Source organism: Magallana gigas, chromosome 10 (genome assembly GCF_963853765.1).
Source record: "Magallana gigas chromosome 10, xbMagGiga1.1, whole genome shotgun sequence".
NCBI lineage: Eukaryota > Metazoa > Mollusca > Bivalvia > Ostreida > Ostreidae > Magallana > Magallana gigas.
Genome location: NC_088862.1, coordinates 18,211,581 through 18,239,573, shown reverse-complemented (window position 1 = coordinate 18,239,573; position 27,993 = coordinate 18,211,581). Strand labels below are relative to the sequence as shown.

The 27,993-nt window shown below is 33.6% G+C and overlaps 1 protein-coding gene across 5 annotated transcripts; it reads left to right on the top strand.

Moving 5' to 3' along the window:
* The first annotated feature begins 16 nt into the window (after window positions 1–16).
* LOC105339524 (transmembrane protein 198) lies at window positions 17–27,860 on the top strand. 5 transcript variants are annotated; one of them, XM_011445095.4, is made up of 8 exons: window positions 17–46; window positions 2,039–2,125; window positions 15,856–15,974; window positions 17,125–17,254; window positions 23,234–23,519; window positions 24,058–24,621; window positions 25,026–25,156; window positions 26,329–27,860. In XM_011445095.4, exons 5-8 carry the CDS (start codon window positions 23,294–23,296, stop codon window positions 26,455–26,457), a joined length of 1,050 nt encoding a protein of 349 aa, XP_011443397.3. In that variant the 5' UTR covers window positions 17–46; window positions 2,039–2,125; window positions 15,856–15,974; window positions 17,125–17,254; window positions 23,234–23,293; the 3' UTR covers window positions 26,458–27,860. The 5 variants fall into 5 exon arrangements, with proteins under 5 accessions (XP_011443397.3, XP_034308855.2, XP_011443400.3 ...); XM_034452964.2 differs by lacking the exons at window positions 17–46; window positions 2,039–2,125 and adding an exon at window positions 9,123–9,249; XM_011445098.4 differs by lacking the exons at window positions 17–46; window positions 2,039–2,125; window positions 15,856–15,974 and adding an exon at window positions 16,890–17,011.
* Window positions 27,861–27,993: the final 133 nt, after the last annotated feature.

The following is a 27,993-nucleotide window of genomic DNA, read 5'->3' as shown; positions in this document are numbered from 1 at the left end:
CGATTTAACATTGATACCCGGGCCGTCCCGAATGCGATCATCTAAGGTAAGAGCATTAGAAAAACTTTTAAAATGATGTTAGGTATAGATAAATCAAGAAGGGTTTGAATACGACTCCACCGATTAAAACTTTTTGAATGGAATAACGTTTTGCTTCAACATTTCAATGAACTGAAGTAAGCAACAGACAGGTGAAGAAGCTCGAAAACTTTAGACACATTTTGACTGTTTGATTTTGCATGCTTTCGACAGCTCGACACCGCGGAACATCCTGAAAATCTTCATGAGGTTAACTGTGATGTGCAAAATGTATATAGCAGAGAATTTGAGACACATTAACTGTTATATCTACGGCGATGTCACCATGACAAAAGGAGGGGGTGGTAACACTTCGTCTTCCAGACAAATTGCGTTCAATAGGACCCCAGGGGGTCAGTGATAGCCCGTTATCCGTCTTGCCAGTTAATTACTTGATAGGCATTTTAATTTTGTTTTAAGTACATAGTTCTGTTGTCGCTTTGAATTAATTGTTACTTCAATCAGTTGACAATGGCTATAGGCCTACATATATAAACTTATACAGTTATAAAATACCCCCTTCTTTGATTTATAAATAAATTTATTTAATTAATCAACTGTTTGAATTTAAATATTTTGAGAACTAAGCATAGTGATAATGCTCTGTGAGTTTCAATTCTTTTCATTAATATTCTCGGATAAAACCAGTTGTACCGTAATGCCAATTCACCAAAAAATAATTTACAGTTTATAAATAATCTACACGTCTTGTTTCAATGCTCCAGGAAACTAAGCAACAGGTGGTTCATGTAAGATACAAGTCAAACAATGACCTTAGGACAGTCGATTCAAATTTTAGTTTTGACACTTTTTATCATGATGACCTACTTTCATTTCAAAAGCAAAGTATACAATCATGTAAATAACAGTAAATGTGCGTTCTTTGACTCATTGTTTGCATGCTACTATACTTTAATCAATTCAACCATTACAGACCTTATTTACAGGGTTGGCCGGGAAATACCAGTGCTGGGAATTACCGGTGGTAAATACCGGTATTTCCCGTCCCGGTAAATACTACTGTTTTCCACTAAACTGGGAAATACTGGGAAATACTGGGAAATACAAATTTATAATCTTTATTTCTTTAGTTTGTTCAATGTAAAACTTATGTTTATGATAAAAGATATTAACAGTAAGCATCAAAAACCAATTTATTATACTTCCCCATTTCACTGTTAGTTTATAAATCTAAAATTCACCAGATCATCTATTCCAAAAGATTTCTATAGCTGCAAATGTACAAATTTTAGTCCAGTTTTTTTTAACTTCAAGTTTTGTGTTTTACAGATTTATAATTCAAAGCACAAAATAAACTGTTATAATTAGTGTAGGTGTTGCAAGTAAAAATTCAATAATCACACATGTTGTTTTAATAAATAATTACACTTGACAGTTTTGTGCTCCTGTTTGTGGGAGATATATACTATGAGTGGGGCTAATTGGCTTCTTCTTAGGTGTGTTGCATACGGAGGTAGTGACACAGTCACACTTTATTTTTCACAATTTTCTTGCCCCATTTTCATATTCACCAAATAACCAGGAAATGGAACCTTTGATATCATGTTTATGATAACTGTGTAGATGCACCTATACCTGATTAAAGCCTTAAAAACAAATTACAATGGTATATGAATGAACCATGTTTTGAGTATTCATAAGAGATAACAATGCATTACTGACCAGTCAAAACATGTTAAAATCAAAGAACATTATAAATATAAAATGTCATAAATGATTGCTGACAAGGTGTACTATTGTCTACATCCCTACAGATTTAATTAAGACTAATGTCTTAAGTATGAAGTACTATAATATGTAGTTGTACTTTATTTCCCAGTATTTCCCGGGAAATACCAGTAATTCCCGGGAATTACCAGTATTTTCCACCGTCCTGGGAAATATGAGTATTTCCCGCTTTTTTGCCAACCCTGCTTATTTATGATTTTTTTTTTTTCAGTTTTTGCTGGAGACGAATTATATTTTCCTTTATTGAACACTGGATGTGATTTATCCGTGTGACACCTGTTTTGTTGTGACCACTCAGGTAAGGGATTGCTGTGTTTTCCCTCTATAATTTGATTGATGTCTTGTGACAAGTAATGGTGTTTCCAATGTTTTTTGGACCTCTGTGTTGCTTGTTTCTGGTTCATTTCCCCCTCATGTTGATCATTCAAGATAATAACTAAGGCTAGACCCCACTAAATCTTTAAAATTAACACACTAAACACCTGACAGGCTCCTGTTATCAACGTCCTTTCTATTTTATCTACAGATCAATTCTGTGTATGAATATCATTTTTTTTTCTGACTGCTTTTAGGTAAGATAATATATTATTCATATTATAAATGTACCAAACTGTTAGAAGGATTGATCTGTATCAAAATATTCATTAACTGATTGCTGAAACTTGCTAGGATTTATTCAGAGTTCATGATGGAATTAAGTACAGTGCAGTTTCATGTCTTGGCACACTATATCATTAGAAGATTCAGCACTTCCTTGGACACTCTGTAGACATGAAAAGCTATTGATTTTCATTAGGCTTCAGCCAAGCAGTTGGGAGAAATCTATATACTGTGTATGTCCAGGGGATTATTTTATCTCTTCGGTCACTGATATTGGCCAGTTTATGGCCGAGATGTCAATCTTTTTCTCTGAATAATAACAAGACAATTCAGGGATGCTAATTCAAATAGGGCTATCATCTCGCTTGCCATTATTGTGAGAGAATTTAAGGTACAGTACATGCATGTGTATATGATTCATGTATATAGACCCCTGCGAGATGATCATGAACAATTCATGATTTTTCCTTGAATGATTCATGAATTATATTCATGAAATGTTCATGAATAGTTCATGAGGATCCCATGAACTTATTATTGGACATTTTAAAGTCATGAATTTTTGTTCATGAAAAAATGTTGATGAATATTCATGAACATACTTTTTCATGAATAATTCATGAACAGTTATATTCATGAAGCTTCATCATTTGATGAATGTCCAATAATAAGTTCATCGGATCTTCATGAACTGTTCATGAATAAGTTTAATGAATCTTCATGAACTGTTCATGAATATCATTATGAATTTTATTCATGAATAATTCGTAAATAAAATTCATGAACTATTCATGAAAATTCTTACCTTCTACATGTTGTATATAAAAAAGGTAAAATCTCCTAAAAAAAATCAAATATAAAATAAATACTTTATTATAATAAATTGAAGAATAATGAGACAATATCTTAAGTATCACATAATTCTTATGTACTTACTATCACTTTAAATAATGAGCAAGTCTAATAAAGTTGTTTTAAAAAACAACAGGTAATGATATCAATACTAACTCCTTAGCTTTAAAGGAATGTTACAATATTTGAATTGACACACCAATATGCAATGATTTGAAATATAAGCGACATTAGAATATGATTACTAGTTGATAACTATCAATATGTTCTTTATGAAATCTTCATTTGTTGCATCTTCCTTGCCTCTGCTCATGTTGATTTCACTTGTATTCCATATATTGCAATGTGCATTTACTGCATGGTAGGTAAAATGCTCCATCCTTCAAATGATTATTTTCTACAAACCCACTACCCAGAGTGTCTTGGTGACAGTACTTCTTGGTGGCAATTCTTCAGGCTTCACATATAGCTCCTTCGGTGGCAGAAGAGTTGTACCTCTGTACTGTACAAAAATAATATGACAAATAGCAGTATAATTACGACATGTCGTTTAAAACATTTGGAACATCAACTAATCATTCAATCATCTCATGTAATTTTTATTTCAAATATTTTTATCAAATGTGATGCTGAAATTGCACTAGAGCTTAAGAATGAGAGTGCCTACCCTAGAAAAAGTGATATCGCAGAAAAATAAAACAACTCAAGATGAAACAAGAGGAAAAATTCAGGAGAAAACATAAATAGGCATTATGCCTGCTGTTCAATCCATTTCAATGTATCTATATACTTGAATAAAATACTTCTTAAATTAATTACGATGAAACTACATGTATAACTGTTTTCAAATTTGTAAATGATACTGGCCATTCTATTAAAAATTTTCAATTACTTACAATAGCATTTATGTATTACTTACTGAAATTTATGTTCAATGATCACTGTCTTTAGGGCTGTCCAATATTCTGGTTTCACTGCATAATTCTAGAGTAAAAAAAAAATCTGTATTAACTCAATTAGTTCAAATGACATCAGCATATAACTTTACCTTGTAATTGCACCGATTTAGGTATATCAAATGTGTAAATTATATCAATTATGTAGTTAAAACTTATAAGTAAGTCAAAAAAGAATTTCACTACAAATTAAAAACACTACAAATTAAAAACCGCCATTTTGAAATGTTTGAAAAAATGAACAAAACTTAATCTTACGTTTTGACTCCCTCATAAAAGTTATTTCAATATACATGTATACATACTGTATAAAAAAAATTATTACCTTTAATACCATTACTTTGAACTACATCTGCTGCATGATCTTCTTGCATGTTCCATGCTTAATTAATCCATTGCTCATGTTGAAGATCCGTCTGCTTTCATTCAAAATGCGTTATCACTGGGCGGAAGTGACGTAATAGAATCAAAACAACTCACTGACTGTGTATTCTGAGACTCTTTCATTTGGTTAAATAATTTTTTTAACATATGTTAATAATAATCAAAAAATATCTTTAAATGAAACTAATTATAAAATGCTTAAGTTTTCATCATTATATTTTCAGAGATTGAAGAAACGTACGATTTAATATCGTTCGGTTTACACAAGTTGTGTCTGTTAAACTTCAACCCCCTTCGTTTTTGAACCCTCAAGGTTTTGAAACTTAAAAAATAATTTACACTCAATTAAATATTCTTTCATACTTTATTTCTATAATTTGCATTAATGTTTTAAAGTAATATTTTCATGATTGTGTATCATTAAGTTAATTGACAAATTGAAGTTCAGTGTGTTTTTGTAACGGGGGCGAATCGACATGACACCTCATAAACAATGGCGGACTCCTCAAAACTCGGAGTGTAGCAACGGTAGTTGTCTGAGTTTAAACAGCTAATCATAAATGAATTATTAGAAGTTCTCAACGGAATATTTACGTAACGGATTTGTAACTTCTTAGAATGAATCGCTTTCAAGTGTGTGCAACAGTAATGCCTTTTACAAAAAACCGCAAAGGTTCTAAACTCGACGGGGTCCAAATTTCCACCGAATGTGCTCGGAACATTTTCTCTGTCGTTCTCCCAGGAACATACGCACTTCGTCTTGTGTGTTATTATGCTTCTATGATAGACTGACAACCTACCACGTCTTTAATAAACTTGATATACAATGTACTTCAAACAAGTTGGAATTCAACGTATACAAAATCTTTTTTCCAAAGAAATATGCAAATTTTTAAATTATTTCACTTTTTCAGATTAGTTTACAAGTTTTTTAACAACATAAAACAGCCATAATGTATCATCTGCAAAGACTGATTATTCACTGATAAATTATGTCATTTTTTTTAAAATATGAATTGAACAATGAGGAAATTAAGCGTCAAATTTAGGATCTAGTAATGACCATTTGATCATGATGTCTGTGACCTTCGTTGTTGTCAATGAATTTACATGTTTCTTAGAATTGAATAAATAATGCAACTATAATATATCACATCTTTCTTTTTCAAAATTAAAGATGCCATATTTATATAGGTGTATGCATGAATATTCATGAATGTTCATGAAGACTGTGTTTTAATATTAATATTTTAAGATGTATAATTTTTTTTAAAAAGATAATGTTCTGAATACTAGAGTAAACTATGTTATTTATAAAAGTATTTGAAATTAATTATATATTTCGTAAATTAGAACTTCATGAAAATTCATGAAAGTTCAATACCTAGAACTATTGAATACCAGGTATTTCCTGTATTCTTGTATATTCATAATTTGTTCATGAATTACATTTTAAGAATATATTCATGAATAAAATTCATGAACCACCTTTATGAACCAGTCATGAATACATCATGAAACTTCATGAACGGTTCATTAAAGTTCTTAAAATCACGAATTTCATCTCGCAGGGGGAGTACTGGTATTATTAGTGTTTAAATGTCATTACTGTTACCTAAATCATAATTTTGCAAAAATTTTAATTACTAGTATGAATATTTAAGTAACAACTTAATCTTAAATCTTTCAGATATGTATATGCTCAGGACCAATGGAATTAATTGGTTATATCCCTTATTTGTTATATCCGTAATTTGTTATAATTATCCCTATAACTGTGATACATGTACATTCATAAAAACAGAACAACTACTGATAATGATTAAAAATGTCAACTAAAAGGATAACTCGATAGTGAGATAAAGCATTTACAAAGACAATTTCAGAACCATGACATTATTATTACATTATCATTGCAGAAAATTGATGGTGTCTGATATCTTAAATTAAGATCCCTGCTCTGATTAATGTTAGAATTTCCACATTTAGCAGGTAGTTTAGTTTTAATGCCACATTTTAGAAATCTGGGCCCTAGGCGGGTGCCCTGTAATGACCTGTATGAGATCAGATTCTATTTCTCTTATTTACTCAATCTGTCGTCTAGACAGGGTCGGATGTGCAGTTCCGTGCAGATTGTTATCTTGGGGTGAAAATTGATTTAACATTTCTAAATATTTGAGTTTCGCGATCAACAAAAAGGAGATTTTTAGGTACCGTAGTTGCTTGTATCAACAAATTGGGAATAATTTATGATGTGCAAAGACAAAAAAGGGCTTAAGGATAAAGATTATTATGACAGCAAATCAATTATACACCAATTTTGTGATCAATTTGATATGTTAGAATGAATGAATGAAAATTACCAATCAGCACAGGTGAATGAAGAATTTATTTGCATATAAAAATGCATGTTCTAACAACCAAACAATGTTGTGATCTTTTGAATTGAGTTTCTGTTATTCATAATTCAGTTATATGCATGAATGATAGCAACTATGCATGGAGAGAATAATTGGAGATTGCAAATTTTTATGGACTTGTTGGTGCAGAAGTAATGATTTTTTTTGGTCAGAATGACGATTTAAGAAATGCTATTGTCACCGTCAGATATCAGATAGAGATGTAGAGCAAAGATAATTGTATTGTGTGAGGACTGTGATGATATTTTGGGGGGCAAGGGGTGCCTTGTATTAATTGCTCTATAAGTCGATCCTTATGCATTGTCTTGAATGGAGGGTTTATTTTTTAAACTGTCGGCATGTAGATTAACATGCAATGATAAAGAACATGGATTTTGAATTTGAATTGCAGCTTCGTATTAATTTAGGGAAATAATTATTACACTCGTGGATTTAGTATAATAACTTTGGCAGTGTCATCTAATAATTTGAAAGATAAGAAATTATGAACAAATTATTTCAGATTGTCAATGCTTTATTACTACAATTAAGACATTTGCTATGTTTTCTTGTATTTGGCATTTAAACCACAAGTGGTAAAAAAAAATCTACATTGTTATTGCCTGGCTTGATATCATTTTAGAATTGTTCACTAGCTATAGGTCTTATCGTTACATCTGAAGTGTTTAAAATGTTTGGGGTTTGTGTGGTTCTTTGGTCAGGTGAAAAATATTAGAATTTGTGACCGTTTATTTTTCCACTGTTGTTGTATCAGCACCAACAAAAGGACCTATCTGATTTTCTACTTCTTTTTCTTCAACTGCTAAACAAATATTGAAGAGAGTTTGGTAATCATTCCTCCGGTGAACAATATGTCTGATTACCGTAAGTCTGGATGACGTAAATGTTTTCCTCCCACAACATTTATTATTATAGATCTTGAAGCTCTGCTGTGTCAGAAAGCATTGAATCATAGTACAAATATCATTGATATTCAATGTATAATTATCAAATCTTCAATTTCTATGTAATTCATTTTATCTAATCAGTCTTAATGGGTTGAAGGGGACACATCCTCTCTATAAACCGCCCCCATCTCGTACTGTTATATGTATATGACACACCATCATATTGATGATGGATACTTTAGATAACACTTTCATGTCTGAAGATGATATTTCCTGCTTCAGTAGTGTTTTTTTATCATTACTCCATGTTAACAAGTTCTTTGCCCCAAACTTGAACTCGGAAATAAAGCGTACATGTTGCCTGTACGTAGATAAGCTTCACGCTATCCAATGTACTTTTTAGATTTTAATTAACATTTTATACATGTAAATACCATGAGGATTTCTCTTAATTTTTAGTTTAGATATACATGTACCAGCATATAATATAATTGTTGTTTCCGGTGAAGGTTTTGATACTTTAGTTCACATAACCATGCAATATTAAAACTTGATGTACAGCTATTATCCCAATCTTTTTACTCTGAAACATTCCATAATTTATAAACAATTAGTTTATATCAGAAATGTACATTAGTATTTATATTCCATTTATTTTGTTAGCATCTTAGTCAGCAATGCAAGGATGGTAACTAATTAATGAATTTTTTTATGCAATTAGCATAATATCTACATCAGAGTTACATTTATATTGTGCAATAGTCAGATGATATACATTCGTTACAAATGACAATTATTTAACCACCAAGAATTGTGGTCAATGAAAAAAGGGATACATGCATGTGATTGGTTTACTTATAATCTTTCCGAGGCCCATGGAAAAATAGAAATGAGGCAGTTTAATGCACAGTACTGTCAATGTATTTTAATAACTTACCAGCGAAAGATGTAAAGTTTTTTTGAACAACCATAAATACCAGAAATTACATTAAAAAGTCAAGGGAACCATTAATACAGTTAGATACATGTGTCATCACTCATCAGTACATTAGAAAATTTCAACTCGTGAAATGGACCGCTATTTTGAGTTCTATTAGGCAGCATTTACGGGAGCTAAAGAGGTGATAAAGGGAGATAATTGGCCTGGGAAAAGTGCCCTTGTTTCCTGTCTGAGCCTATCCAGATTTGATAGCTCGTAAACAGCTGACCAGGACAAGCTTTCTATTAGCCTGCTGGGAGTGTTGGGGACAAATTGTGTGGGTTGTTTCTGATGACATTACAGTGGACGTAAGTGGACTCACATTGCGAGAGTCATTGGTCTCAGTGAGTAATCATTGGTCAGGTCTATATTACTTCATGTTATCTAACATGTTATACAAGTTTGCTCTCTGATTTAACTAGCTTATTTTTGCTTGTTTGGTTTAAGAGATTTTGTGGGGAAAAAAATACCATATCGGATGATTTATATTTAGTCTGAACATTTTGAGAGTTTAAGGAAGTTGTGTTAGACTGGAGGTTTATATCTGATGTAAACTAATATTACAAATGAAAAGTTTTTTGATTTAGAACATGTGAAATATGTCAAAAAGTATATATTATTACAATGTTGTATACTGAAATTTGTTGAACTAAATAGTTGGACAGTGACTAAATTTCAGTTTTCAAACAAATATTTTGTTTAAAAAAAACTTAAACATTGTATAACAGTTAACTTGATATTGGTGTTTTGAAGAAATTCAGACCTGCAGTTTTTATATACAGCTGTATCAAGGTATGATATGATGTAATGCCTACAAAAACTGTTGTTGGATTTTTAATACCAGTAATTATTTGTTGTTCAAGATCTTCACTTGAGCTCCCTGCAATTTAAGTCAATGACTGTTAGTATTATATAAGTCGCCTACTTGACTTTACATCTTCATCCCGCATCCTACAAGACATTATAGTAAGCATGTGTGTGGTGAATGAGTCACTAGCTTCTATAGTAGCCACACACTTACTTATACAAAACTTAAACACACACCACCGTCTCTCAGTGCAAACTTATTCAAATTGGGGGTAGGATGCTTAAATTTAGAATTGAAAGTGCAAATTCAAAACTAGATTTAATTTTAGAGGCATGCATTTATTATGAAAGATTTAAATGTGTATAATTTTTATTTTAATGAATCAAAGACTGTAAATTTACCTCAGGGCTACCTTTAACAGAGCCATTTAAAGGGTTTGGAAGCAATTTTAGTAGTAGATTTCATGTACCAGTACATGTGGTTAAAGTCTAATTCATTTAGAATCTGACCCATAAAGTCGCCCAAGTGCTCTTGATCTGGTGTTAAGTCTGCCACTCAATGCGCCATGTACTTGCGGCTAGCTCAGGAGATAAACCCATCATACTTCAGCTTTAGGTAAACATTGGACAGTTTTTAATCCTATTACAAAGGGATTTGGAGAGAGACAGCACATTGACTTTTAACAATAGCCCGTGGGATTTATGCTGTGGTGCTGTAGATCATAATTTTATGATATTGTGAATGGGGTACATCAGGTAGATAAAGCGGCTTACCATTATCTGTGTTTTTAATTAAGTTGGCGAACACTTTATTGTGTCTGTGTATACATGTGGTGTTTATTTGATAATACAAATACATGAACACCTGTGCCACTTACCAGGAATTGGTTGACTTTTAATATTGTTAATGCATGGTTTTCAACATTTCTGAAAGTTTAATATATCTGTCAACACATTTCTGGGCATATATATATTTATCATTATCATGATATGAAATTCAATACATTCAGGTGCGTTTCTCAATGATATTGAGGTTAGTCAGATCATTAATAGGTGAATACCTTCATGTTGTATATAACATTACATGTAATAATGTACGTTTTAAGTGAAATTTCTACATTTACAATTATACTAGTATTTTGTAATTTATGAGTGAAGGAACTGTATGGAGATAACATTCATCCAAGGGAGTTAACTAAAAAAAAAATCAAATTGTTCATTTGAAAATAAAAATTTACTCCCACTACTACCATAACTACTAAGCCAGACTGGGCCCTCCCCCCTCCCAATGTGTAAATAATCAGAGGTGTATCTTATCTCCTCTCTCTCTCTATGACTGAGTCACAGTCTCCTGCTCTGAAGGGAGGCTCTCTCCTGATATATATCATAATCTGACAGTCATTTTACGATCGAGCCTCAAACTTTACCAGCTCATTTGCAGCTGTGAAACGATTGACTCACGTACCAACTGTGTGTTTCTGTAAGTGAGTACTTCATTTGGAATATTGATAAAAAATTGAATTAGGATGTAAGTATAACTTTGTTATATGCGCGTATATGTAAACAATTTAATGCACCTGTTTCATTATGCTGATGTGATATCTGTGTTTAATTTGTAAATCATTAATGATGGGGTGTGAAAGTGTTACTTCATTAATTTGGATATTTACGGTAATGCATTCATTTTTCTATGTTGAACTTTTGGAGATAAGTATACATCTATTAGAACAGAAATCTGTATAAAGCATGGGATAAGGTGTTATATGTCTTGGGAATTTACAAATATTAATAGCTTTTGTCATACTGACCAGGAAATTGGATTTAAAGATTTAAAGTTGAATAATTACAAGTGTACTTAAACTTCAAAAAATGATGGAACACAGCTAGGCTGGCAAAGTTACAGTGTAATCATAATGCCATTATATTGATAAATTGTAGAATAAGTATGCTGTGGAATTCAGAAGTCAGTATTATAATGAGTCAGATGTGGTGGATTATATTTTAACAAGGGCCCCAGATACAATTATTTTGCCATGGTATCCCTCAACACTCTCTCTGTCGATAGGCATGGAATGTACAACATCATCAAACTACAATAAAGGGTTCCCTCCCCTGTTTTATAAACAAGAGGCAGCACTCATCCATTGTTTTTCTAGTTTCTGAAGACTCTCAATCCCCTGGGGTTCCCAAGGCTGGCATTATCTTCTCATTCTTGCCGAGACATAATGTGTACAGAAAATTACACCATCTGTTTCTTATATATACTCCTTTTTATACTATTGAGATTTAATTTGCAAGGAAGTTTTAGAATGCAGATGATAATTTATATATATCCCCTGGCTTCTTCTCTCCAGGGTTTTTATTCAATAAAAGATATTTTGTTATCAGGAAATTATGGCATTTTGCTGCATTAGGGGTCAGGATGGCTGCATTGGCAGCTCTATTTTATCTCCAGGAGAGAAATTCCAAGGTGAAAAAAAATGTCAGAGCTGCGTTTTTATTGTCACCTGATATATTCTGACTATTAACATACCGCTGTTATATATATTAAAGACTGCACACCGGAAAAGACACCAGATTAAGTTGATTTGATAATGCAAAAATCGATGATATAGAATCTTATTCTGTATTTATGAAACGTCAGCATTATGCAGAGTATATATATGGCTATAATCATCATTTTAATCTTTTATTAAAGCCATCATTGCAGCTCAATGTTTTAAGCACAGTGATATACATAAACATGTATTGATTTTTAAGGGGAAAAAAATTCTCTTATATGAATAACTGAGGGAGAATGTTTTATCGCTCAGCACCTTCCCCCTCCCCCCTTTTTTTTTTACGAAAAGATGAGTCACTGAGCCTGTAGTAAAATCAGACATTTCAGATGAATTCAAACAAATAATAATTCTGACAGCTTAAATCAAAAAATAAAACACAGATGTCTAGTTAGGATATTTCTGTTCATTGTGAGGGGGCTGTATGCTGCGTATTAACTCACGCAGAAGTAAATAAACGTCAGTATTCTGTTTCTCAACAAGAATCGTAATTAACATGACGTGACGTCATTAATACTTTTGTTTTAGCCAGGATTAAGCTAGCCCATTATAGTACATCTGTCTCCCATCATTCAACAGTATAATGGAACCAGATGCAATTGGGTTTGTTTTTTTTTAATTTTAAAATGTAAAATAAAATACATGTATATTTTACATGTATTTTAACCTATTACATATTAATGTTAGATTACCATGCATGCAGCTGTTTGCCTTTCGTGTGTGAGATGAATTTGTCAAATTTAAGTTATATGTTAGATGTGTGTATTTGACCTGACATAAGTTTTCACATGAACATATAATACTGGTTCATGTAAATTAGGTATTATGTATGCATGTAACTCAATTTTCTTCCATGACACTAGTGGTTTCAGATTTGGCAATAAGGCTATAATCTCTCATTATATTAAGTTGATTATGAAATCTTTTAGGTATATACCGGTAATTAAGTATATATTTAATATCCATCGCAAGCTGTGCTAATTATGCACCTGATGCATCATAAAATGCACTAAACTAATCTATGATATATATAATCATGCATGCCCTAGGTAAGATAATTTCATTATCCAGGCAGAAAAAAAAGCCCACCAGCTGAAAACGATGCCATGGAATCAATAGAGAGTGTTATGTATCCCTGGCCACTGAATTTTGTCTGTCTCTTGTTTCAGGTTGCAAAAAAATCCAATAATTGAGATGAAAGTGGATAGCCTTGTCTGTTGTATGTAGTTGCAGGTGCTTGAATTCTTTGCTTCTAAAGCAGAAAAATCTACCTTTGAAGTGGTCTGGGTGCACAGATTTCTGTAATAAGGAACTAATGTAGTTATTTCTTCTTGGCTATTTTTCCCTGTAAGTATATATCTTTGGCATCATAGTAGGCAATTTTTAGGGTGCTAAATATATGGTTTCAATGTGTGCTTTCAGATTTAGTTGAATTATATTCCTGTCATATTCTTAGCTAGATTTTTATTTTACATAAGAGTGATGAATGCATTGACGTGTACATGCAACTTTAATATAACTACTCTCACTAATAGATGCCCATAAATTTTAACCATCATCATAGACTCCATACATGTATACACTACATCATAATTTACAAGTTTCAAATCAATTCAAGCAGGATACCAAGGCAGGCAGACTGATCAACTGACAGAAGGACTGAGACTATAAGAATTTCATTGTATTACTGATATGACAGTTCTTTTTGATTTTTGTGGATAAAGTTTGACAATTATTTGAGTGAATTCCTTCCTGACATATATATGTACCTCTGTTGTTCATTATCTGTATTTCTATAAGTTCTGATGCTCCCTGTGTGGGTTTTAGTTCCTTGGTTTCCTCAATCAACAGTCTGCACCTGTTTGCACAGCATGACATTACATACTGCTGTGATAGAACGTGTTGATGTATTTGTTTTTAAAGGGAAGTAGCAGAGGTCAGCCATTTATTGAGCTGCAATGTCTCACTCAGTCCCTAGCATTTTTCTATTTCTTCCTGTCAAACACTAATTAGTCTATCAGGATTGACACACATATATATTTCCATACTGCAATTTAGGGAGAGGGAAGTATAGAAATCAAGCAGAAAATTTGTCAGTGATTTATTTTTTCAAGGGAGTTGTAACATCAGCCTTATCAATCATAGAAAATCTAGAATCTTGTCTGGTTTCCATTTTATCATTTTAAGATGTGTGATAATGGTTGACCCCCAGACACCCTGAGGGGTGATTATCTACAATACACAGGGATACATCATGTACCTGGCTGGAGCTCAGTGTTTGCTTAGCTTTTCTTGTTATCGGGGCTACAGGGGGCTACAGTTCAAGACCCCCTACCTCCCTCCCCCCAACCTTTTCCCAATCTGTTGATAAGGCCTAAATTGAACCCAGAAAAAAAAAGACACACGAGTAATCATATTTATAAACAGTGTACACGGAGAGATTTTTATCTGTGTAGATGTGATGAGTCAGAGTATTTGTCAGTTTATGTTTATCATTCCTGGAGGTTGTGAGAGATGGATGAGTTTTCTTCATTGAAAAGTGCAGCTTTCAGTAATTTTTAGAGGGAGCTTCTATTATAGCTTGTGTTGTATGATGAAAAATTGATCTTGAAACCAGAAAAAGAACATATACACAGAATGGTTTTCTTGTAATTCTTTGGAAAACTGATGAAATTTGAGAATTGGGTATGTGTACATTGTGAATAAAAAAGAATGACAGCAGTGATGAATGATCATTGTGTGTAGTGTATAAATCTAGGATTACAGTATCTGAGCACAGCAGAGCTATTTGTTAATGTGGGCCAAAGTGTAACTGGTTGCATTAATTTAGCATTACTGATGGAAAATTTCATAAATGATAGAAAGACAATCGAATTCATATTTTGCATTATTTATATAGATGATGAAATTTTAAAAAAGTAGATGAGTAATACTGAAGAATTATGATAACTGTGCAATTTATTTCCTGTTACAATAATTTCACATTTATAAAAGAGCATTTAAAATAAATCATATGAAAGGATTTTTGATGCTGAAAATTTCAGTATTATATCATGTTGCATGTACCATATACATATGTACATGAAATTGACCAACAGGCAAATTTTCTGTAAAATTCATGTGTACGTGGTACAATTGCTGTACTTTTAAAAAATGACCAAATATTAATCAGATTGCATTTTGAAATTTGAAAGCCCAATCAACGTAGTGACAGCTAGTTGATGCTCTATTACGTCAATGAGAGGTTTAGTCGAATAGTGTGAGATAATTATATATTCCGCCTGTTTCATTTCATCCTGTTTATAGTTAATGATTGCCGAAAGAAAGCGAGGTCACCAAAAATGAAATAAATCTTCTGACTTTCCTTTGTATAATGTAAGAGATTCAAATGTAGAGGGATTTTTAAAGCCTTTGAGTACACACATCTTTTGTAACATGGTCGCCAGCTAAGACTGGCGGGTTATGAATCATTCTGTAATCCCGATCATAATGATCAATATTATTTAATGTTGTGTTACATAATATTGACTCAATTTCTGAACATTCATTCATTTTGTTATTTGTTTATTTTATTCTTTGTTGTAGGGTATTGACAGAGCTCTTCGCCCGGCCGTCACACAGGATATAGCGACCATCACACAGGATATAGCTCACGGTGAAAAAGACACATCCAGTCCTCCAGTGCTCGTCTAACGAGTTTCTAGGTACATTCAACATTGGTGTGTAAATTGTAAAATCATTTAATGGTTCTTGAAGGTGTCTGGTGCTCTTTGTAAACTGATCTCAATAACATGTGTATACCAGTATATCTGATTCAATAGTTTTTGCAATGATCTCTTTATATCCATATTACCAGTATATTACCTCGGTAGTTGGATCAGAAGAGTTTATATAATCAAAGTTTCCAAATATGAGCTGAAGTTTGAAAACAAACACAAGTTTAAGAAGTTCACTAAATTAAATAAACCATTTTCAAAATCAAGGATTCATTCAGGCAATAGTACACATGAACCTCAAAATTTGTATCAAATCCGGTAAGAAAAAGTAACTGTGAAAAATGTTTTCATTAGCACAGTACAAACGTTAAGGGTAGCCCCAGATTTTCGGATCTGGATCTTTTGAATACCCAACATCATTAAATCTCTGTATTAATTCTAAAATATAAAGACTTCATGTCTGGAAATTTAAGTGGGTCAAATTACAGACAGACAGACAAAAGAAAATAAGCTGATGTTCTCTTTGGTATTCATCAAGTTGGTATAGAGGACAAAAGAAATAAATAATGGAGAAAATCAGGGCCCTGACTGATTGTGTATGGTTACATTATGGTAACTGTGTTGGGTGTTTAAACCATTAAAGCTCAATAGATAGTTCATTGTTCCATGAGACAGCAATAGTATGTTTTCCTTTGTTTGGTCAAGGCTTTTCACGCAGACTGAGCTTGGCACAAATTAGTGGGTTGGAATTCTGAATACATTAAACCGATGTAGGTGTGTGTTGAAAGCTTCTTTCATTCATACAAATCCTATGACAGCATTGCGCAATAAATTGGTTCAATTCCACTGGGGGAACTGTCATAACAAATGAATATTCATGAGCAACGATCCCAAAGAAACTGCCAAGCATTATTTACAACTGAGTCGCAATTAACACCTACTACTGCCGAGTCGCATTTAAATATCCCCACTTTCATTTTAAAGCCTACCTGTTTACTGTGGAGGAATAGCCGTGGTTTATGAGAGTGAGAGTTTAATACGCGAGGTTCACTTGAGGATTGTGTTCAATCCATGTGTCAATTTTTTCAACCAAAAGTTCTGGAAATTTTCAGAAAAGATATTGTCATTTGTGTTTCAGCTAGGCCGTGATCGAGTGACCAAAAAAAAAAAGAGGTTGATCGAGGCAGAGAAGTGATATAAGGAACAAAGGAGGACTTAGCGACCTAGTTAATGACAAACAATCACTAGGGGTTGATTGAACAATGCAGGTATGTACAGACAATACCTACCGGTATGTCATTTTGTTTTGGTCCTTACATTAGCTGATTCACAGTGATGACATCTTTTATAAACTTTGCTTTTGACTGGGGTTGTTTTCTTGATCTGGGGTGGATGGGGCCTCCAAAATGATAATTATATAATACCTGTAACAGTATTTCACTATAGTATCAACTACACTACAGGATGTGGTGTCAAACCCTACAGATGTGTTAACGTGGTCAGTGAACACAAACCAGTTTCCTGACCAGGTTATTGATTTGTTGTCAGGTGCTTCATTACATCAGCTGATTTCTGCCAAACATTGATTTTGTGTCTACACCTTCACTTAAAGAACCCTATACATACTAGTTAACATTTTTGATTGGATATCGGGTATCTCCTATTTCACTGTACATGTAATCATTATTTCAGTATAAATTGATCAGGTATAGAATTATATAAGGTTCCACCAGATCTATTTATTATACAGACGTTGACCATCTCTGTTAGGTGTTGACTAGATAAGTTTCCAGCTGACTCCATTTTTTCTTTGTGTATACATATTGCTATTGAATCAGTACGTTGACGACTTGGATTTGGACACACCTATAGGGAAAAGGTTTTGGGATTGTAAATAAAAGGGGTACGTAATTTTACTGGCACATTACGCGACAAAGGTGTGCAGGATAAAGTGCACCCTGTTGCAGATCCACGTTAAACATTCCTGTTTGTTTAAAGGGCTTGATCAAGCTAACCAGTGACTACCGATCCAATCGCTTGGTTAATCATGTCTTGAATGAACCTTAATGAATTAGGGATATATGGATTAATTGGTCAAGAGGTATATATTTAGGGTATGTATGTCATTGAATGTTAACATTAGCGTCAAATCCACAAACATATTTGTCTGCTGTTTTGTGTATTCCATCCAGTTTTGAATACAGTCCATGGTTAGATGATCTAGCCATGTTGTGGTTTTTGTTCCGATGGTTGTGAGAAGTTTGGATGGCGATTGTATTGCCTCTTTTTGTTTACCATTGTGTTCTTTGAAGGGAATTTTCAAGGTTTGATGGCAACTTTAGATAAGTCTTTTTTGCGAGTGTAATATTATATTTTACTGACTTCACCAGTGTTTTTTTTATAAACGTTGTATAGAAAATGGGTGTAGAACATTTTCTTTTGTAATTGTTCAACATGAATAACTATAAACAATATATTGACTACATGTAATGTATTAGTCTAGATTATGTGTGGGTTGACATTTAATTACAAGTTACCTGGACAAAATTTCTCCCTACTGGTTTGTCATTATGTAACATGTATGTTGACACTGATTGAGAATTGGGGGGGGGGGGGGTATTTGGACCCTATTGTTCAAATTGATTTTGTTTATCAGAATGGAGTTGACAGTAATAAAAACGAAGGTTAAAAAATGTTTAATGAGATTGACTGTCATAATGGTGTTCATGTCAATCAACTACAGGTATACTCATTAGGGGGTTTGTATGTTAAGTCTATACAGTGCAATCATTACAAGTATAGATCAGTTAGGTACAGGACTAATTATCTGTTAATTGGCCATTGACCATTAGACATCCATTAATTAAGTAATTATCAGAACGTGTTATGGAGACATTGCTAGGTTATGGTAATAATTAATTAACACAAACAGGGGGTTAGGTGGGTGGTACTTGTTATTCGGATTTGAACAAGACAGTGACAGCAGACCTTCCTAACTTTCTGTGACCCTAGTTGGCTTTTTCCTGACTATTTTGGTCTCATTTTTTTCTGATTAACTATAAGGTAGGTTACTTATGTCTCAAGGGAAAAAAATCATGTTGATGTATTTCATGCATAATTTGAGGTTTAGGGCAAATGAATATTGATTTGGTATTTATGTTTTATCAGCTGTTACATATTGTAATTATAATTAGCCAGAGGATTTCCCCTAGCTATGTTAAAAAAAATGCACGTCAGCTGCAACAATGCACTTTATAACCTTAACAATTAGTTTACAATGATGCATTAAGTTAAGTAATTGTCACAGGCTTTTTAAAAGCTTTTAGAAATATATGTGAAGGCAGATTGAGTTTTAAGGAAGCCTGCAGAAGTAATTAATGCATGCGAGTTGAATTAAGGGGAAAGCATCCTTCTTTACGCATAGGGTAATTAAAACTTATGATGTATGCGCTCAGAGTACTTTCTGACAGTTTTGTGCACAACGAGGCAGTTTATGTGTGACATAGTAGTCTCATCCTGACTTTTATTTCCCCAGCCTCGTAAAATCTATAAGGGATGGAGTCTTAATTGACTGCATGACGATGATGAAGAATGTTCGGCTACGTTTGAGTGTGTATGTTTTATGTTTGCCTGCGGGAAGTCTTGAGAGTTAGGGGATAGGATAGTTCGTCAAAGTTATTTTTTCCCCAATTGATTTGAATCGATTATTATTTACTGATGGACCTTGTTGGACCTCTGATCATAAAGGATGGGCTATCTTACTTAACTTCCTACCCCCACTTGCCTGTTGTCTGGAATTAGCCTGCCCTGAGGGAAGTTTAACATTGCTTTTATTTTTATAGCTCCACATATTTTCCTGGTTTAAGTTAGTCCCACTGTGCTTACTTCCCTCAGTTGTCCTGATACTCTTTGGAACATTTTGAATTTTTTTTTCCCAATGAGGAAGGTCAAATTATTTAAGGCTGATTGTGCACTATTTGAGTTGTGTATCATTGGTCTTAGCTTCGAAAATTTTGAATTAATTCCAAGGGAATGGGGAATTGTAGGTATAAATCATTCTAAATATTTTCAATAATGAATATTCTGGGTTGTTCTAAATATTTTGTTCTGTTGTTTTTTCCTCCTACACTGCGTACATGTTATTTATTCTCCATCTTTTCATTATCGCCCAAAACGCTGGGTCTGACTGTGTAAGTGACGTATTTCAGTGTCGGAGACTCGCACAAGATGACAGTCTGTCAGGAGTTACTGTTCTTGAGGGAGACTTTTACTGGATTAGAAATAATTATACAAGACAGGTATAATTGCTGTTGTTACATCACATCTGCTGGCCACATTGTAATGAAAGTTGGAAATCCAATATTATTTTTTAATGCAGCCTTTGCCTACTTATTTGGTGCTGGGGAACTGTAAATTTTCAATCTAAACAAGTAGGCTTTTTCCATAATTTATTAGATGTTGTGAACTATGTAGGTATGCATTGGTGATGACATAGTTTTACTGTACTGGTTTGTCAGGGTAATTCTGCTGACTGTTACTATATTAATATAATCTATAGTTCCCAAGAAATCATGCAACCATCAAAGTGTAGATTGTGGTTTGAAAAGTTTGAATTAGTTCAGTTAATTGAAAAAAGCTGTCAGTGCCCTTTGAATGGTGAAGTTGAAGGAGCCTGAGAGTGAATTATTCAATAGGCATTTAGCAGCTACATGAATGCATTACATATTCGGTGTCTAGTAGTTCAAGCTAGTGTAAGAAGGGAAGTCCCCTAACGGCCAAAGTTTGTTTTTTTTCCTCCAAAAAGTACAGCAGATATATCTATATATATAAAAAAAAGAAAAAGAAGAAATTATTGTTATGCCAGTGTGCACATTCCTATGTCTGCATGTTACGAGCCTTTGTGATATGGCCAACTGCCAGTGATGTGCGAGGATTATTGTTATAACTGATGGCTTTCATGTGACCGTTTTTTTTGTGTGGCCACACTATTACTGGACTTGTGCAATGTTGTCAACATCATCTTTTAGGATATTATAAGTCATCATTGGAAAGGAGTCCCAGTTTGTTGTTTTATCAGGATATTAATGATTGCATTCATGGTAAAGTCATTTAAAGACATAAGTATCAATATCAAAACTTTTAAATTTTTTTTTTTTGGCAGAGTTTATTATTTTTTTTTTTTCAATTTGGCTTCAAGGGTATCATAGTGTTATGTGGTAATTAATGGTGGATTGGAATTCCTGTAAGAGAGTGAAGGTCACATAAGAATAAAGTCATTGGCATTTTAATTACAGAAGTTGATTAAGGCTTGGACTTTCCGTATCTTAATTTAATACTTAATTAAAAGTTGATTTATTGCTTGAGTGCAAGCAGACAATTTCAATGGGTTCGTTGGTTTGTTTTAATTGCATGTTTGACTTAGATATGATCCTTTCAAATTATGTGTACGGTAGACATTTCCTATGTAGCTGGGTCTCGGTAAGACAGATCCTAATAATTTGCATTTGTTTGGCTAATTGCACTAAAGAGTTTTAAGATAATTAGGTAAAGTCACTAATCTACCAAATTAACGTTTCAAAAGAGGTATTCAGGGGAATCAAGTTAATTGATGTGATGATTTTGTTTTCTAGTTTTTTACTCATTGAACGAAGGGCCTCTGTTGTTTTGGGGAGAAAGACAATCCTAATTCAAAGGAATTTGTTAGAAGTCAGAAGCTTTTTTAACTTGCTATCAAGATTAGAGACAGTTGTAATTGAATGATTGTGAGACGAACAGTTTTCTGTAGATCGAGATAGAATCGAGACAGAATAAGTTTCTGAAATAATGGAGCCAGTACCGGTATATGATAAGTCTATGAAGAGTTTCATAGATAATTTTGCTTTTACATGTAAATGTTTGAATTTTCTCACGGAGACAGACTCAGACAGTCATTAGACAAAGAACCTCAGTGTACTGTGTTGTAAGTTTAATTAGTTTTCAATTAACACGTACTCCCCCGCTTAATTCAGTACTTTAGATGCTGATCATCATTACAAACATTCCTATTGCTTACCAGGGCTTGTCAGTCAATACTTATCCTATTTAATTGCGTGAGTTTTATTTTCCTCAATAAATGTGGATTATATAAACTGTTGTTTGTGAACTAAGTGAAAATGATAGACGTCGTAACCACGCACATATCACCGAGTGCAGACTGCAACTGTCACACAGAATTGTAAGGGCAGCTAGCTCAGACATTAAGATTGATTTTATGTGGGCTTTCCCAGTGTCAAGAAGTCTACATCATAAGTAGTATATGCTTTGTTTTTGACGCCTGTTATTCGATACTATAGTATGAGTTGTTGACTTATTTCTACAAGTTCAATATCGTAGTGATTATGCGTCATCATGCATTCATTGTATTCACTGATATCAAGGGCATAAGGAAGCAGTGAGAGCTCAGTCTGTCATTTGTGTTGAATTGTTTAATGATCAAAGCTGTTCATCTATAAATTCAAAGGACTTTAACTTTAAATGTTTTGTAAGTGTGCATGTTTATCTGGATGCAATTGTTTGAATTTTTTAACATTAAAAATTTGACGAAATATAGTGTATGCTTGGATCTTTGTTCATCTTTGTATTACAACTCACATTGGACTTTGAATATGTTTTTGCTTGTATGTTAATTTAAATAATTAATTGAAGTAAAATGGTGTCATAATGGATAAAAAATCATGCTTAAAGAATTTATTGCATTGTATATTGTTGTGTAAAAGACTTTTTTTAATAGATTCAGGGATTTTATTTCTTTCATTTTCCATTCAAACTGAGGACATTAATATGTCCAAATAAAGTGTATACCAATATGTGTACCAGTTAACAAATGACTGAAATATTATTTAAAAATTTAAAATTAATTTTTAAAAAATGTACATATTTTGGGCATTGTGGACAGTATCTGAGTATCAGTACCTGCATGTACAGATATCATGTATTAAAGGGGGATAACTGCTGTCTCACATTGCTCCCCTGATCCACCCCTATATGTAGATGTTTATTTTGGGTCCAGGACACATTAGTCAGTGACATGTTTAACATTGGGATCAGTGACAGCAGGCTCCATAGTTTTCTCCTCTGCAATGTCCTGGTTTGAATCCTGTTTCATGTCTAGTTTTTGTAGTTGAAAATTCATCATTTTGATCCTGCATGAACAATTAATTATGTTCAAAGTTTCAAGTTTTTAATTTTTTTTTTCTTTCCTGTTGTAGATCCAATGACTTTTAATGCTGAGAACGTGATGGAATTATTATCATAACCATATAGTGACCATGAGCACCAACTCTGTAGGGGCGCCCCGGGCCATGCCCCCAGCCACACCCGGACAGCCATACGACACCCTGCCCACCTCCACGGAGGGGGTTAATGGCACCACCCTTGGTGACCATGCGATCTCACGGCCCCGCACCTGTGAGGAAATCACTGCAGAGTACGACATTGCTCTCGCTGTGATCTGTTCCATGTGTTTTGTTTTCGGAATTGTGTACACATTTTTTGGTGAGCTTTCCATTGTTATATATTGATAACTAAGATAACATGTCAAAATAGAAGCACTTGAATGATGCAAATGTAAAAAACGGCAGCAATGTGTTTATTTTGTTTAGGTTGTAAAATCGTACTAAAAATAATATTATTAGAACAGTTTTGATTTTACTACAGAAATACATATTGCTACATACCGGTATTGATGCATATTTCTGTTTATAGTCTGTCCTATCAAGTATAAGATAAGAAGTTTTGACTGCATATTGTAAATACATTTAAAGAAATATTGTAGATTCCTTATTTTATGCAAGTATTTAATTCCACAATGCTGCAGTTTTGTATCAAAACACGAGAATATAAAATTTTGAGAACCAAACTTTATTTTAAATAATGTATTATATTATTCACAGAAAAAGAAAAGTGCGATCTTTAAAATCTGCGAGGAGTACTTCCCGCGATTTTACACAAATGTTACTTTTTTGGGTTTCATTAGGAATCTACAATATTGGTTGGTGAAATCTTTCTATATATTTCATTATGTGTTTCACAGGTTACCGGTTCTTCAAAGCTGTGATGTTCCTGACCGGCTTCATCTTCACATCCGTCCTGGTATATCTCGTCCTATCCCAGCATTCCTTGCTCCCAGTGGAGGGAAACATAGGCGTGGCCCTGGGGAGTGGGCTCCTTATTGGACTTCTGACTATGCTAGTGCAGTATGTGGGACTTTTCTTCACCGGCTTCCAGCTTGGGGCCGCCATAGGAGTAGTGAGCTTAATAGTGGTGGACTTATTCGTCTTCATCCCAATCCACTGGATTCGGATTGGAGTGATCTGTGGTGCCGGATTAATATGTGCAATAGTGACTCTGAAATTCCAGAAGGGGGGCATGATCCTGGGGACCAGTGTGTTTGGGGGCGCCCTGATGGTGTCTTGTCTGGACTACTTCATAGAACAGCTGGCCATGGTGACGTTTGTGTGGGGGGAGGTGACGGGAACAGCCTCTACCCTGGTGTGCTGGTACTCCTGGGTGCTACTGGGCTGCTGGCTCTTTTGCTTCCTGGTAGGGGCCGTAACTCAGTGGAGAATTACCGGACAGGGATACGACCATAATGAAGGTGAGGGGAATCCCCAAGGTATTTCATGGTTTTCTCCTGACCACAATTTGGTCTGTTCATTGATCATTGTCAAAGACAGAAAAATCATTGAGTCAGGGTTTTTTTTTTCTTATTGTTATAAATCATCATTTTATATGCAGGGTTTTTTTTTTCTCTGAATAATGGGTGATATGATTAGGGATAAAAAATACAAAACTACTTAAAAAATGTACTATTACTACTGTTTTACACTTTGAAGATGTTGGAGAAAATTACAATATGTAATGAATAAGTGAGATTTCTTCTTGAATGCAAGTACTTTACTAGAGAAACCTTGAACAGTGCAATCCTTAGAGAAGAATTGATGTGTATTTTCTTAACAATGCAGGAAAACGTTCATCTAAACATTTTTTGTAAAATTGTAGCTGTTCAAAGCAGAAGAACAAAGAAAGTGAACTTGCATCAGGCGAGGAAGAAGGACCGGTCAGACAGCCAGCACACGAGATACCGACACCTGTACCAAGCCAGGCGAGCCACCGGTGATGTTCTATCTCAGGTGAGTTATCTCGAGATACAGGTTACTAAAGCTATATTTTGTAAGGGTGAATTACCATTAAGAAACTCCTGTAATAATGGTATGTTAGTGTTGGTGTGTTATTCTGGAAATCGAAGATCTGAGGTTTGAAAAATATTTATCATAACGAAATTTTAATGTAATTTTGGATTGGACCATTTGATTTGGAAGTGGTTAAACATATCAGAACTTGTTTAGTAGCTGACATTGTTAGCATACCATATGATTAGTTTGGTTAGTTGATATGATATTATTTCTGTCAATTAGTTCAGGTAGCTAGACTGCTGGTGGAAGATAGATATATTCGTGAATTGTATTAGGTATCTGAGACACATGTAATGACCAGCTACCATTGATACATATATACATATACTCATCAACAAAAAACAGTAAAAGCTTGAGAGAACATGTGTGAAATGGGTTAGCTCACACTGTACCGGCTTTGTTGATTTATGATATTTCTCAGGAGCAAATCTCTAATCCTTGGCAACATCTTGTAGATCTTTGGTAACTGGGTGATTATCTGTTTATATACAGTGAGTTATTATGACAAGCTACACCTCTGTAGGGTTGCCTTAATCATAAACCTCCAGAATACCAATGTAATGCTATTCAGTAATGGGCACAGTCAGTGCTCGCTAGTCATTTGTGAAGAGACTCGCACAGTCATTGTACAAACAGATCTCATCATACACTGGCATCACATAACACAGGGTTTTCTTCTGAAAAGATAACACCCTTAATTCAGAGAAATTTATAAACACCTCAGGTGCTCTGTAAATATTTCATTACTCTTTAAGATCTTGGTAACACTTGTTTATGATACTCAGTATGATGTGTAAAGCTACCAGTATTTGGTATGATATAGCTGTAGAAATATTTGGGATCTCTTTTCAATAAATTGCATAGTTATCATTTGACGTTCCCTCGATATGTCATTGAAAGTCACCCAAAAACATCTAAATCAACCTAAAGAAGATTTATTTTTTTAAATTTTTTCTGCATTTCAGAAGTCTATTTATCGATAGTTATTTTGGATTTAGAAACTGTGCTAATGATATTGGAAGACAAAAAGAATAAAATATCTGCATGATCTGTTGCGCTGTACTTTTAAGAACTGGTAAATTAATTTCATCTTTGTTTTTTATACACAGACATACATACAGACCATGCAACAGAAAATGTCACCAGCCACAAAGCGTAAAGACCACATTGCAATTCCGACAGAGCCAAGTTTGACAGAACTGGAAAGCACAAATACGACATTAACCCAGGTGCCATAATATTTGCAACGTGGAGGTGGAAAAACATTTGTGTCGTGATGAATTTAACAAGTCTATGTGCTGTCAGACAGTGGAAAAAGTCTGACAACAAATGTAAAACAGGACTCGAAAACTGAATTCAGTTGATTTCTTTGGAATTGAGAGGCAGACCAGGAATTTCTGTGAATACAAGACAGTGACACAGTTTTAGGACAGTATTATACTGATAAGGAGAAACTGTCTCAAGAGTTCGGGATCTGGAATCGTGGTGCCATACAGTGAGCATGAACAATAAACAGTGTAAATTTCTCACAGACTCAGACAGACACTGCAGCAAGTCCTGGAAAGTGTTGATCTCAGACGAGCAATGAATCGAGATTTTCTTTTTTTTTCTTTTTTTAACTTCATTCCAGTGTCGAACATTTTTTTTTCGTTTTTGTTTTGTTTATAGCAGAACAATTTTTTTGTTCACCAAGTCAAACTTATACCCGTGCTACACATACAGGGTGATACATAATGGTGTACCATAGTGTGTCTGTCTGAAACTTGATGATTTAGTGATGATCATGGATGTGTGTAAACATGTGTTGATATATAGAGCTACATATTGGATGGACACATTTAAAATGCGCATTCAACTTTTAGTGTAGATACATGTACATGTAGCTATCAGCATAGGAAATATAATAAATTGATTTATTAATTAATTTATTTTGCTTATCTGATAATAAAACTTATTATTTCAGAGGTTAAGCAAAACGTAATGCACTTGACGTGTAGTTGTACATAATCTTGCAATGGCCATGCAATGCAAGTGAATCTCATGATAATAGCAAGGGAAATAACTCAAATAAGATTTTGTGTTGTATTTTTTTTTTATTCTTCAATTTTGTTATTTTTGTACAATTTGTGGGTCATTATTTTGCAACATTAATTTTGCTTTCTTTTTTAACTGTTTAACTTGTTTAACTGTTTAAATTTTGTTAATTATTCTGACCAGGGTACATCTTTGTTTTAATTGTGCTTGTAAAACAATTCAAGTTCACAGTCAAGTTGTCAGACTTCAGTGTTATTTTCTCTTTTGGTTTTCTTTTTTTTTTTTTTTGGAATATAGGTAATATTACAATGTATTGTAAACCCTCAATGAAGAAAATTTAAATGTTCAAATGTTTTGTTTTGTAAGTTGTATATAAATATACATTAATGTCATAGTTTATAAGTGATAGGCTAATTCTGAATGATGGTTATGATATGACAGCATTGCTTATTTCATTACAACTGGGAAATGTTGATAAGAAATTCTGCAGGGAAAATGATTTGTTTTGCATGTAAATCTATGCAGTATGGTATTGTGTAAGTTTAACTTTTAATGAAGGCAGTTTTGTGTTGCTGTTAATGATTAGAATAAAACTCAAAACATAAAAGATGTTGATAGTTTTCTTTATGTCAAAAGTCGAGACTCGAACAGGATTCAAACCCACGGCCTCTGGTGTACCGGTACAATGCAAAGTTAACACTCTAACCACAGAGATCCAATAAATGCATGGATCCAGAATT